The sequence below is a fragment of the Chrysochloris asiatica genome, unplaced genomic scaffold (genome assembly GCF_000296735.1).
Source record: "Chrysochloris asiatica unplaced genomic scaffold, ChrAsi1.0 scaffold00168, whole genome shotgun sequence".
Classification (NCBI taxonomy): domain Eukaryota; kingdom Metazoa; phylum Chordata; class Mammalia; order Afrosoricida; family Chrysochloridae; genus Chrysochloris; species Chrysochloris asiatica.
This window is the reverse complement of record NW_006408686.1, coordinates 388,937-403,665: the sequence shown is the minus strand read 5'-3', so window position 1 is coordinate 403,665 and position 14,729 is coordinate 388,937. Positions and strand designations below refer to the sequence as shown.

The following is a 14,729-nucleotide window of genomic DNA, read 5'->3' as shown; positions in this document are numbered from 1 at the left end:
CGAACCGCAAGGTCAGCAGTTCGAAACTACCAGCTGTTCCGCGGGAGAAAGATGAGGCTTTCTGCTCCTGTAAAGATTTATAGCCTCGGAAACCCTGTACAGGGTCGCTATGAGTCGGAACCACCACCAAAGCTAAGAGGTTTGGGGTGGGAGCCGGAGCCAGAGAGAAGGGAATTTCAATGGTTATGAATCAAAGCCTACTCAATGGCACTTAACAACAGGACTAAGATCGTGGGGTCGACGAAACGGCAATGGGCAACAGGACCAGGGTTGAGGTAGTCGCGTGGTGTGGTGCCCAGAAGGGGTCGTTGTGTACTTATACTTGCTTCCACCCCCGATTTAACTCCGTCCTCCTTTGGCAGGGCTTTCTAGTCAGCGTCCTCTACTGCTTCATCAACAAGGAGGTAGGAGAGCCCGCTTGCCGCGCCCTCTGGTGGTCGTGCCAGGCACCGCCTCTGAGCACAATCGCGTTGCAGGTGCAGACAGAGATCCGCCGAGGCTGGCACCGCTGTCGCCTGCGCCGCAGCTTGGGCGAAGAGCAGCATCACCCGTCGCAGCGCGCCTCCCGGCCCCGGCCCAAGGATTCTGGCCCAGGAGAGGTCCCCACTGGCCGCACCCGGTCTTCGGGAACCTTCCCAGGGCCTGGGGATGAGGCCAGCAGGGTCTTGGAAAGTTACTGTTAGGCAGTGGGATCCCTGTGTCCATTTAATTAGCACGTATTTATTGAGCGATTGAATGCAAGGTTCTGTGTAGGGCGCGCCGGGGAGTTGGGGAAGAATGATACAAAACATTGGGTCCCTCTGGTCCTGGAGCTCATAAGGGGAAATTAGCAGGATGCCTGTAGGTGGTCAGGGAGGGCTCCTCTGAGGAGGCGACATCTAAAACCATGCCAGAAAGAGGTGAAGGAGACAACTTCAGGAAGAACTGGAGATGAGACTGTAGGCAGAAGGAACTGTATGGCAAAGGCCCTGCCACAGGAAGGAGACCTGTGCAGCCAAGTCAGAGCCAAGAGACGGACTAAGAAGGGGCAGGGACGCAGGAGTCTGGATTTTATTCCAGGTGCACTGAAGACTGTTAGCAATAGAGGTGCATGGACTGGTTTCTAACAGACCCCTCTGTTTGCAGGGTAGAGCAGTAAGCTACCTGGGGCAGAGGGAGCTGCTTGGGAGCACAGTCAAGCAAGACTAGTGGCCACAGAGGTCTGAGAAGTCGTGGGAGTCTGGAGAAAGCAGAGAGGATAGGGCAATGGTTTTACTGAAGTACCAAATTTGGGGTGGTGGGAAAGGAAATAGAACAATGGGTTTGGGATGGAGCAAACCTAGAGTGTTCTTGGGTCTGTTAAGCAGTGCCTGAAGGGCATCCCAGAGGACGTAGATCGAAGGGTGTGGAGCTCCAAGGAGGCCTGGAGACAGCAATTCAACAGGCACTGGGGTCCAGAGAGGAAGTTCTCTCCAGGGGGAGAGGGAGACGTCTGAACATGGCAATTTGGGGCAAGCCTGAGCTAGAACCAGAGAGGCCTTCCTTGCTTCCGGAGTGGCTAGGACCACTGCTAGCTGGGAGATGTGACCACAGATCCCCAGCACCTTCACAGTGAGGGTATAGTGGCTCCATCTTGCTCCCCAACAGTGAAGACAGATTGATGCCAAGGGGCAGACACTGGCTGGCAACCTCACTGTGGCAGCCCCGCCTGTATGTACACGGGCCATACCCTCCCTCCTGAGTCCTCCCTCCATATACTTAGATTCAGTTAGTACCCTGTATTGTTGATTTCCCCAGGGAGGGATCCCCAGCTCCTGGACCATTGTATCCCAGAGCAGCTGAATTCAAAGACTTCTCAAGGCTGTGGCCCTCCCAGGCCTTTGTGAGTTCTAGTGGGGGTGGTGGCCCCAAGATACCTTGTAAATAAAGCATGAAAACAATGATCTGTCCTGTTTTGTGGGTTGGGAGGGTGCCTGTGGCCAAGTGGATGGTCTTCCCCTCAACCCCCAGGATAGCAGTTCTTAACTTCAGCCATGTGTCATCAGAAAAAAAGGTGTACCCCATGCTGTCCCCATCCCTACTGCCTGTGGAGGAATCAGTTCTGACTCTTAGCGACCCTATGCACAGCAGAATGAAACTCTGTCTCAACCTGCGCCATCCTCAAACATAATTATTGTTGGAGTCCATTGTTGCTCTCACTGTATCCATCTCACTGGGGGTCTTCCTCTTTTTCACTGACCTTCCACTTTGCCAAGCATGATGTCCTTTTCAGGACTGTTATAGGTGATTTCCTGATGTTTAATTATGTGTAGGAATCCTGGTGTGGCATTGTGGGTTAATGTGCCAGACTGCAAAGCCGTTTGAACTGCAAGGTCGGTGGTTCAAGCTCACCAGTCACTCCTTGGAAACCCTATGTAGGGTCGCTATGGGTCTGAACCGACTCGACTCGACGGCACTTAATAACAACAACAATTATTTGTAAAGTATACAGATTAAAAAGTTATACGTATGCATATACTGCGTAACGTCTGTTCAGGCAACATCCAATTGCGTATACATCTGTGGTCTTAAAAAGTTATAATAAATTCAGAAATCCTGACTGGCGAACAGGACATAGCAAATGTAACAGCTTCCCCCATGTAAAACCTTCATCTCATGTCTTTTGCATACATGGTCATTGTGCGGATCAGGCATATAAATGGTAAAGTACACATATAACCTATAATTGTTAAGTGCCATTGTGTCAGTTATGACTCACAGTGACCCTTATACTCAGTTTCTGTGGCTTTTAAAAAAATCTTCTCGGGAGCAGAAAGTCTCATCTTTCTCCTTTGGAGCAGTTGCTGAGCTCAAACTGAAGATCTTACGTTTTATAGTCCAGTGCTTACTGTATGGAGCCACCACTATCCCATAACCTATAAAACATGTTCTGATTGTCATGATCAAAGCAAACCAGAGCTTATGAAAGCAAGAGCAAGAGGCAAAGGAGAGGTATCACTTTGGGAATGAAACCAAAGTTTATTAAAACACAAAGCTGCTCGGGACTGAGACATGTTCCACCCTCCAATCACAATGATCCTCGAAAACAAAGTAAAATATCTTTAAGCTGTTAAGAATTGGCTGTACTGAAAGTTACAAGGCTAAAGAAAATATGAGTGGGATTGAGAAAGAAATTGATCAATTGATAAAGATAAAATTGATAAAGGAAATATCAGATCTGGAGAAATTGCTAATGACAGGGATTGAGGATTCAATCAAAAGTGAATCTCTCTCAGCCAGTTCTCCATCACTGCTAAGGCACAAAGCTTGTTGGAGATGCTTAAAGAAAAAATAGGACAGACTGCGAGATGGTGTTTCTGCAACATTCAAATCACACACATCCTATTGCGTACATGTTAAGTGCTGTCGAGTTGGTTCAGACTCTGTAGAGGGTTTACCAAGGAGTGGTGGGTTTGGATCTCCGTCCTTGCAATTAGCAGTGCCTACCCTACAGCACCACACCAGGACTCCCGTGACTGTAAATGAGTGTAAGCCAAACATTTTCTAAGGGGTGCTTTCTCTAGAGGTAGTAAAAGATTTGTAGTGTGGACTTTGGATCCTAACAGTCTGATTCAAATCTCAGTTTGGCTACTTACTAGTTTTATAATCTGGGGAAAGTTCTCAAGCTCTCTGTACCTGTTTGTACTTCTAGAAAATGGGGGAAATAACATAGCTGTATCACAGGTTTCTTTGGTCTTCCTTATTCATTGTCTTGGAAGTACAGCCAGAATGTTCCTTAGAAATGAGACGGTGAGACTTTGTCTCATGTACTTTGGACACATGATCATGAGGGACCAGGTCCTGGAGAAAAGCATCATGATTGGTGAAGTTGGAGAGTCGGTGAAAAAGAGGAAGATCCCCAGTGAGATGGGCTGGCCCAGTGACAGCAATTATGGGTTGGATGGCGTAGGACTGGACAGTATTTCTTTCTGGTGTGCATGGACTTGCTATGAGTCGGAACCAACTCACAGCACCTAACATCCCAGGCTTGCCTGAGACTTAAACAAGTTGTTAGCGGCTATCTAGTTGGGCTCTGACTTATGTTGACCCCGTGCACAATGGAATGAAACTCTGCCTGGTCCTGCACTATCCCCAGGACTGCAGTGCAAACTGGACCACTGTAATCTACAGGGTAGTTCATCGGCTGACTTTCAGAAGTCGATTGCCAGACCTTTCATCCTAGGCAGCGGGAAGCGTCACTGAAACTTGTTCAGTATCATAGCAACATGCAAAACTCCACTGACAATGGTAGTGGATACGTGTGAGGTACACTGGCCAGTAATGACACTCAGGCCTTCTGCCTGGAAGCTGAGAATTCTACCACCGACCAAGTGGCTGCTCTTGGCAAAGGTTTGCCTAGGCTGGTCTTGTAGCTTCTGCTTCAGCCATTGGGGTGGGAGGCGAGGAGGAAATTACTATTGGTGCTAAGCCCGATACCTAGAGCAGGAATTGTTGCCAACCTGCAAGGCGGGAAAACCAATTTTCATCTAGTGAAGACAGTCTACAGCCGGGGAGGTGGGACTCAAAGCCAGGACTCCATGGTTTGTGCTGCCCCCACTCCTGCATAAGAACCCCATCTTCAGATGCTTGGTTTCCAACAGAAAGGTTCATAGTTGGAGTCCACCACACATTCCACAGGAGAAAGATGAGATGGTCTGTTCCCGTAGATTCTGAACCTCAGAAACCCTACTGGGCAGTTGTACTGTTCTCCAGGGGGTTTGTGGTGGCACCAATACCTCCATTTCAGATGAGAAGATTAAGGCTCCATCCTGCTTCCCAATAGTTCAGACTGCTCCCTGGGTTTGACTGCAACTCCGTTGGATCCTATTAGGCAATGCCAGGCCTTGGACCTTAGGTGCCTCCCCTATCAGATGGGGTAACTAGCTTCTACCCCGCAGATTGGCTGTTTCAATCACATGTAGAACACTTAGTTGTCAGGTGCCACTGAGTTGATTTTGACTCACAGTAACCCCATGTGACACAGTGGAACTGCCCACATGGTTTTCTAGGTGGTCGTATTTATGGAAACAGATCACCAAGTCTTTCTCTAGCAGAACCTCTGGGTGGGTTCAAATTGCCAACCTTTCAGTTAGCACCTGCACTCTTAACCATGTGTGCCACCAAGGCTCTTCAAGTGCTTGTTGAAATGACTCGAAACTCTTAACCTTTAGGTTCACAGCTGCACAGGTTACTCATCCACACCACGCAAGGATTCGAACTTGAGGAATGTGAGTTCATGAAGGGCTGATGCCAGTTTCTTAAGCACTTGTGATGTGTTACGTAGTAAACCAAGTGCTTTGTGTCCTTCGTGTCATTGAATGAATCCTCCTCACAACTGCACCGTGAGGGTTGACATTAGGATGCATTTTATAAACAAACAAACAAACAAACAAATAAACGCAAAGCTGAGGCCCAGAGAGGAAACATCACCTGTGGTTATAACACTCAGCCTGAAACGCCCAAACTCTAGTTTGTACCTTCAAATGACTGAGGTCTGTTCAGTGTCACCTCTCTGCCAGCGAGCACTTCTGGGGTCCCAGCAGCCCCTCTCCACTACCCCATTCTCTTTCCTGGTGTTATTTTTCATCACAGGCCTTTCCTTCATTGACTGTTATGGCACACATGCCTACTTTTAACTTATCAACTAGTTCTTTATCCAAGGTTTTCCCCATTTACTACAAGAGCAAAAAATCGGAGCATTTTGCACACAAACAAGGAGGTGGACAACTTCTGTGGACCCTTCTCAAGCACTGAATTTTTGGAAACCACCACCAAGCTTGTGGCGCTGTGGGATAATGCACCAGACTGCAAAGCTGTTTGAACTGCAGTTCAAGCTCACCAGCTGCTCCTCAGAAACCCTATACAGGGTTGCAATGGGTAGGAACCGACTCGATGGCACTTCACAATAATAACCACCAAGCTTATTGCCACTGGAGTCTCTGGTTGACACAAATAGCTAAGTGCTTGGCTGATGATGGAAAGGTTGATGGTTTGGGTTCACCCAGAAGCACCTCAAAAGAAAGACCTAGCAAAGTACTGCTGAAAGACCAGTCACTGAAAACCAACCCTACGGGAGCACAGTTCTACTCTGACCCACAGGGGGCTGCTGGGAGTTGGAATCTAGTGATGAGATGAAATCGCTTGCTGAGGGTTGGGCGGATGCTGGCAGAGTTGGGATGTGAATCCAGGTGGACGTGCTCCCGATTGCATGTTTGTTACCACTGCACCGTATACCTGGAGGGGTGACAAGAGGCCACCACATGCTGGGGCTCCTGAGAACCTCTTGTCAGGTGCCTCGGACTGGGGCTGGCTGCTTCTCCAAGTCAAACAAAACACCTGTAGACCCGGGCACTCACCTGTGGAAAGCCTTTACACTCCCAGCACTTTTTAGCACTTGGTTGTCTGGTGGTCGTTCTGTAGCATCTTGAGGGGCTTGCCTCCTCCTCCCACTTCTGCAGCTTGTCTGAGGTCATCCCATTGTTGGGCTTGTTGAGGAGGCTCCTGGAGAACAAGACACACAGGTGAGAGACGCTGGAGCAGAGGTGAATTATGGTCTCCCCTTCGGTGGCTCACCAGTCTTCTTCCTAACATACCCACCCTCTTCTCCCTTAGTCCTGCTAAGGACTAAACTGTGCCCACGCCAATATATGTAGAAACGTAACTCCTATACCGGGGGAGGTGGTGCAGTAATGTTTGAAATAAGGTTTTCTTTTTGAAGTTAATGAAGCCAAATCAATGTGGTGCTGGTGGTGGTGGTGGTGCTTGGGGGCCATGAGTTGGTTCCAACTCCTAGTGACTCTGTATAGGGTTTCTGAGGCTGTAAATCTTTTATGGGAGCAGAAAGCTTCATCTTTCTCTCGTGGAGCAACAAGTAGATCAGAACTGCTGACCTTGGGGTTAGCGGCTCTATGCATAACCCAGTACTCTATAAAAAAAAACAACCTGCTGTTGAGTCAATTTCAACTCATAGTGACCCTATTTGCTGCATCTTTACAGCAGCATACAGCTTCATTGTTCTCCAGCACATCCAGCTTGTGGTTAACAGCCCAATATTTATCCCCTCAGTGCACCAGGATTTCTTAAGTCAGTATTGCCATCAAGTTGGTTCTGACTCATAGCGACCCTGTGGGTTTGAACTGCTGACCTTGTGCTTAGCAGTCCAATGCTTATACTACAGTGCCACACCAGGACTCCTACATCAGTGTGGGGTGTCCTAAACCATTTCTGAGTGACACAAAGAGCCCATTAGACACAGCTACAAGGAACTGAGGGGGCTAGGATCATCAGTCAGAGGGCTCTTAGCCTCTTAAATGTGAAAAAATCAATTCCGGTTGCTTAAAACCACCTACTTGTGGTGTTTTGGTTACAGCAGCCCTGACTAACTAGGACAATCTACACAGACATATCCAACCTTGCTTGTCCCTGGCTGAGCTCTCACCACCCCAATACATTCCATCCGTTTCTGTTGATGACAACTCCATCCTTCCAGTTCTCTGGACAAAAATCTCCATTGCCAACTATAATTCAATCCTATCACCTTCCTCTCAAATACACACAGAATCTGACCATTTCGTACCATGGGTAACAACATGGCCTTACACCTCCATCACTTCTCTCCTGGAGTCTTACTGGTCTCCTTCCCTCTATCTCTGCCACTTCAGCAGTTTATTTTCCATAGAGTAACCCAAAGGGCTATGTTAAGACCTAAGTCACTCTTCAAAACTCTTCCACGGAACAGAGAACACTGGGAGGGACCACCAAGAGAGATGAATAGGAGCGAAATGTGGGACCCTATCCAGAGAAGCAGCAACACCAGAGATGGAGGCAGAGATGATGGCATGGAGAGATAGAGCAGCTGAGGACTCTAGACTCATGTAAAGAGAAAGGCTGTGTGCTGGCAGCCAGGAGGCAGGCTTGCAGAATGTGCCCTTTGGTTGTTTAAATGATTATATATTCATGAGTGTTTTGGTGTACATCCCCTCAAAAAACAAAACAAAACAAAAAAACAGGGGGAATAGAAGCAAACACTGTTGAATGATGATGCATGGAGGAGATTGTAATCATTGCAATGAAATGATGAATGTAAAACCAACATTCTCCCATGTAAACAATCACTTAATTCACAATAAAAATGTTAAAAAAAAAAAAAAGTTGATGGAAAAAAACAAAGAACCCTTCCATGTAAACCTGATGTAAAAGATCCAGATGCTACTGAGCCCATTCTGACTCATAGTAACCCTATAGGACACAATAGAACTGCCTCATAGGGTGTCCACGGTGGCTGCCATCCTTACACCCTTCCAGAAGCAAATTGTCACATCTTTCTCCCACTGAGCAGCTGGCCATTCTGGCTTCCAAGGAGCACTCTAGCTGTATTTCTTCCAACACAGACTGGCCTTCTACTACCCTTCAGGTCTGGAATGGAACTCACCCTCGTGGCCCAATTTTCAAACAGTTTTCATAGGTATATAGGGGAGACAACAACACTAGTAAGGTATGCTCAGCATGGAATGGTCAGTCACGCAAGATCAAAAGGAAAACATTTACTTAAGTACTAAATTGAAGGGATGGGAAGGAGGGCAGAATGGAAATCAGAAACACAGGGAGAAAATGGGATACCTTGTTATATGGAGGTGACTGCAATCATTGAGGTGAAACAAAGTATATGTATGGTTTGATGAATGTAAAACTGAAGATCTTCTCTGTAAAGTTCCACTCAATTCACAGTAAAAAGTGTCAAGAAACAAGAAGAAGATGGAAGGAATACACAGTCACTGTACCAAAAAGAAAGGTAGCTGTTCAACCGTTTCAAGATGTAGCCAGTGATCCTGAAGGAAGAAGACCAGGGCGCACGGAAGTCACTGGCAAAGAACAAGGCACCGGAAATTGATGGAATGCAAATTGAAATGTTTCAACAAGTGCATCGGCACTCGAGGCACTCACTCATCTATGCCAAGAAATTTGGAAAACAACTACCTGGCTAACTGATTGGAAGAGATCTGTATTTGTGCCCATTCCACATTCCCAACGGTATGTGGAAATCATCGTACAATATTACTGATATCCCATGAGAGTAAAGTTTTACGAAAGGTAATACAAAAACGGCTGCAACCATATATTGACAGAGAACTTCCAGAGGTTCTAGCGGGTTTCAGAAGAGGACGTGGAACGAGGGCTATCATTGCTGATGTCCGATGCATCTTGGCTGAAAGCAGAGAATACCAGCCGTGCGTAGTGATGAGATAAAAGTCTTGCATAATGGTTCGAGACCACTCAGAACCATTTGAGGCAAATATTCACTACAATGAAAGGGGAAATTGAAGGGAGTTTAACTCGAATCATTTCACTGTAGATTGGGATAAACTAAAGGAAGGAAGCGACCCGCCATTTTCAAATACCCGCCGGCCCTGCCTCTGGGGGCGTGGCCTCCGCAAAACCAATCGGCTCTTCCCTGTAGTGATGGGTCCCGCCCCTTTTCCCTCAGGGCCGGTTTATTTATAAGTCTCTCGATTTTTTTCCACTCGGTACAACCATTCCGTTCTAGATCCGGGTGGGGCATGGATCGGCGCCGGAAAAATAAAATAGTTTCCAAGATTAAACGCTTACCATTGGCTTCCCCTTACCGCTGAGACGCAGTCTAGCCTTTTCGCACTCCTTTTGGGTTGTGCAACCCTCAAGGGAACCAATCGTTCTGCCTAGGGAGGCAAGGAGGCGTGTGCTCAGCCCGAGAGTTCCTATTGGCTTTCTTTCTCGCGGGGCGGGTGGAATAATGCCTCCGTTCTGTTTGCTCATTGGTCTCGGGATTGCGTGGGGGTGGGAGTTGGCCAGGTCTGAACTGTAGGCTCCGCGGTCCGGGCTCCCCCGGTTGCTAGGCAAAGCTGCTATGCGTCCCGAGAGCCGCGAGAGGCCCCGGCTACGGCTCGGAGAGCAGTTTCTTGGAGACCCCACTCACCGCTCAAGCACCACCTGCTACCGCGGGCTCAGTTGTTGCCTCTGCTGCTGGCGCTGGCAGTGGGCTCGGCGTTCTACACCATCTGGAGTGGCTGGCATCGCGGTACCGAGGAGATGGGTCGGGAACTGCGGGTAAGGCCAGGTGCGGGCTCTGCAGGGGTTCTCATTCCCCGCCATCCCTTCTCCAGGGTCTAGGATTGAATGACGTGGCTTTATGGTATGGCCCTAACCGCAGGTGCCACCGGCCAGGTCTTTCGAGCTCATGCATTTTACTAATGGAATAAGGTTCCGGGTTTGTTTTCTAATGGTGGTGGTTATGTGCTGTGGAGTCGGTTCCGACTCATAGAGACCCTGTACAGGGTTTCCGAGACTGGAAATCTTTACGGGAGCAGAACGCCTCATCTTTCTCCCGCGGAACGTCGGGTAGTTTCGAATTGCTGACCGTGAGATTAGCAGCCCGACTCGTAACCACTATGCTACTGGAGCTTTTCCAATAGTGGTTCCCCCTTTAGAGGAATGAACTGGAGTGGTTTAGACTAAAATGAGAATTGAGCGATCTGGATTCTAATCCTAAATCACATGCCTGGAAGAGACCTTTCCTCTCCTTAACCCTTGATTTCCCCATCAGGATTGGGAGATGGACTGACCCACATGGACTTCCAGAGACTTTTTCCTGGACCTAGGATTTATCTTAAAAGCCTCAGATCCTTACAAAGTGGAACCAGGCATTTTAGGGCGACGGCGACCCCCGGGGGTAGGATCGGAGTGGGATTGCACTCACTCTCTGCCCTTCTCCTGCCCACTCTTACCCCCTGCCAAGCCCCCGGTGGTCAGAAGCATCTCTGAATCTCGGCTACGGAGGGTGGTCGGCCAACTACACCCGCAGCGTCTCTGGAACACTTATCTGCGCCCTCTGCTGGTCGTGCGGAATCTGGGCAGTCCCGGTAATCTCCAAGTACGAAAGGTAAAAGGATCCCCCCCAACCCCCACCTCCAAACCCTGAGACCCCAGGGGAATGAGTGGGAACTGGGCATTCTGCAAAGCTCACACAGTGCAACTCAGGGGCAGAGGTTTGGCTCTCTAGTTAGAAATTCTCTGACTCCAGTGTCACCATCCAAAGTGACTACGTGTCAGTCTCAAGCAACAGCCCTGTGTGAACCCAAATGATCTTCACTGAGGCCCAGGGAGGTTTATACCTTTGTTCAAGTCCTATAGCTAATAAGTGGTTTGTTGTGGTTACCACCCATTGACAACAAGCTGATTCTGACTCATTGTGATCCTGTGGTGGTGGTGGTGGGGATGTTACGTGGAGTCGGTTCCAACTCATAGTGACCCTGTACAGGGTTTTTGGGGCTGTAAATATTTACGGGAGGAGCGCTGGTAGCGTAGTGGTTACAAATCGGGCTGCGAACCTTAAGGTCAGCGGTTCGAAACTACCAGCTGCTCTGCGGGAGAAAGATGAGGCTTTCTACTCCCGTAAAGATTTACACCCTCGGAAACCCTGTACAGGGTCGCTATGGGTCGGAACCGACTCGATGGCACTTAACAACAACAACAACAAATCTTTACGGGAGCAGAACGCCTCCTCTTTCTTCCATGGAACAGCTGGTAGTTTCGAACTGCTGACCTTGCGGTTTGCAGCCCGATTCATAAATACCACGCTATCAGTGCTCCTAGTGATCCTGTAGGAGACTACAACTGCCCCATATAGGGTTCCTAAGGCTGTCAATTTTGACAGGAGCAGACTGCCCACATCTTTTTCCTGTGGCATAGCTGGTGGGTTCAAACTGCTGACTCTTTGGTTTGCTGCCAAGTGCTTTAACCACTGTGCCACCTAGTCTCCTCACCCACTGCCATGGAGTCAAATCAGACTCATAGTGACCTTATGTAAGGTTTCCAAGATTTATACATCTATAAGAACAGTCATCTTCATCTTTCTCCTGCAAAGCTGCTCAAACCGCTGATCTTGCAGTTAACGGCCCAGTGCTTAACGTTACCACAGGACCCCTGGTGGCAGTGGTGGTTATGTGCCCTGGTGTTGGTTCACCAGGGCTCCTTCTTGTTAAGAGCCGTTGAGTTGGTTCTGACCCACAGCAACCCTGTATAGGGTTTCCAAGGAGTGACTGGTGAGTTTGAACCACCAACCTTGCAGTTCAAACGGCTTTGCATTAACCCACAGCGCCACACCAGGACTCCTTTGTTGGAATCAATTCCTATTCCTGTTGACCCATACACAGAATAGAACCGCTTCATAGAGTTTTCAAGACTGTGGCCTTTAAGAAACAGATTGCCTGGCCTTTTCTTCTGAGGCTCCTCTGGGTGGGTTTGAACCACCAACCTTTTGGCTAATAATAATCAAGCACTTTTAATGGTTTGTAGCATCCAGGACTCCTAATAAGCAGCTAACATTTGGTGTGAACCTGAGCTGGTGCTGGAGTATGTCTATGTTGATTCTCAGAAAGCATCAAGAGGCCTGTGCTGCCTAGGTTTGAATCCAGCTCAGCTACTTGGCGTGTGTCCTTGGATTTGTTTCTTAACTTCTCTGTTGTCTGTGTCGTCCTCTGCAGAGTGAGACCAATGATAATCCCCGTGTGATAGCGTTAGTAGAACAGGGTCTGGCATACGTTGAGTGCTGTTTAAGCTGTGATGTATCTATCAAATTGCCATTTTCCCTGGTACCCCATAAATACCCAGTAGAAATCTGTTGTTGTTGTTGTTAAGTGCTGACGAGTCGATTCCAACCCGTAGTGACCCTGTACAGGGTTTCCGAGGCTGTAAATCTTTACGGGAGCAGACCGCCTCATCTTTTGCCCGTGGAACCGCTGGTGGTTTCGAACTGCTGACCTTGAGGTTCGCAGCCCAATTCATAACCGCTACGCCACCAGAGCGCCTTAGAAGTCTGCAGAGGGAGGCTTTAAACGTGGAACTTGCTAGTTGGCCTGCAACTCTACATGGCATGGGGCACATGCCCCTTCTCCCAACCTCCCCCAGGCCCTGGCTACCCTCCTACCTCTCTCTTGCTTTTAGTTCCTGGAGGCCACACTTTGGACCCTGAAAGCTGGCTAGCACGTGGAGCTAGACCCCTTCACAGCCTTGACCCCCCCTTGGGCCGCTGGACTTTGGTAATGTGGTGGCCACGCTGGACCCAGGGGCTGCCCACCACCTGACTCTCACCTGCCATTATGACTCGGAGCTCTTCCCACCTGGGTCAGCTCCTTTTGTGGGAGCCACAGATTTGGCAGTGCCCTGCGCTCTGCTGCTGAAATTGGCCCAAGCCCTCGACCTGTAGCTGAGCAGGGCCAAGGAGCAGGTGAAGAGCTGGGGCTGGGTGTCAGGAGATGCTTCCACCCTGATCCAAACCACCACCATCCTTTGTCTGGGTGTCTGTCACCCTTTTGGTCTTCCTGCTTCTATCCCATATACAGAGAGCCACAGGGCTGGATCGTTCCATACCCTGAGTGTCAGATCCTGTCTCTCCTCTGTCCAATGCCCTGCTATGGCTCCTGTCACCCTGAGGTGTGCCGCGTGACCTCTCTGATCACACCTCTACCCTCACCTCTAGCCACAAACTCCTGTGTTTCTTTCTCACCTCAGGACATTTTCACTCACAGTTTTCTCTGCTGGAAAGTTGGTAGAGGGAACCGGAGATGGGACCAAGGAAATTGTTAGATCAGGTAACCCAGGATCGAGCAGGTCCAAAAGGTGACTATACAACCAGAATGCACTTTAGAATTGAGGATGGTGAGACTTAGACTCACGCACGTACTTTGGACATGTGATCAGGAGGGACCTGTTCCTGGAGAAGGACATCAAGCTTGGTACAGTAGATGGTCAGCAGGAAAGAAGCCCCTCAGTGAGATGCACTGACACGGTGGCTGTTAACAGTGGGCTCAAACACAGCAACGATTGTGAGGGTGGTGTTCTTGTGTGTGCGGGGTCGCTCTGAGTCAGAACTGACTTGGTGCCATCTGTGTGGTTCAGAGTCTATGCTCTTGGCTGCAGCGCTTCACAAGGACATAGACCTGGTTGGCTCTTTTTACACTGTGCACGTGGATGGGAAATGTGGGTGGGTTGAGACTGAGGGTCTAACACTGGCCAGTCCTGACTACCTGCTCCCCACAGGCTGCCCCAGTGTCCCTGCAGCTCCTCTGTCCTAGAGGGTCACTGAGTCAGAATTGACTAGATGACATTAAGTTGGTTATCTTAGCACTTATTCATATCAAGAGGCCCATCGTGTTACCCCCCGGCCCCCACCCTCCTTGGCTTATGAGCAGGGGAACCTTTGACCACTGATCCCTGCTCTCTAATCCCCACTGCCTCCAGAGAAGTGTCTGCACCGTCTGAACCTGCTGCAGTCTCATCCTTGAGAGGTGATGTACTTCCAGCCCGGGGAGCCCCCAGGCTCTGTGGAAGATGACCACCTCCCCTTCCTCCGCGGAGGTACTTCTGCTGGGAGGTACAGGGGGTGTGGTGGGGGCAACGTGGGAGCCACAAATGGATCCTGGCTCTGGCCCAGGGCTGCAGACTGGCAACCACCTACTTATATTCTTTATGCCTCAATTTCCTCATCTGTTAAATGGGACTAGTAATCATCATCTCTTGTTGAGGGAGTCCCAGTGAAGCAGTGTTGAAGCATCAAAAGGTCAGTGGTCAAAGAACTCACCAGCTGTTCCACAGCAGAAGGCTGTGGGTGGCAGTCTGCGCCCATATTTATAGTCTTGAATGGTTGAAATGACAAATGTTTTATTATATATTGAAGA

General features: G+C 49.1%; 1 protein-coding gene and 1 pseudogene across 1 annotated transcript in view; both read left to right on the top strand.

The window, feature by feature from the left end:
- Positions 1–683, top strand: part of GIPR (gastric inhibitory polypeptide receptor) — a 30,329-nt gene extending 29,646 nt beyond the window's left edge. The window contains exons 15-16 of the mRNA XM_006871471.1: positions 363–404; positions 477–683. Coding sequence (XP_006871533.1) covers positions 363–404; positions 477–683 — 249 coding nt within the window. The remainder of the gene's footprint in view (positions 1–362; positions 405–476) is intronic.
- Positions 684–9,901: 9,218 nt separating this feature from the next.
- Positions 9,902–14,148, top strand: LOC102826560 (annotated as a pseudogene).
- Positions 14,149–14,729: the final 581 nt, after the last annotated feature.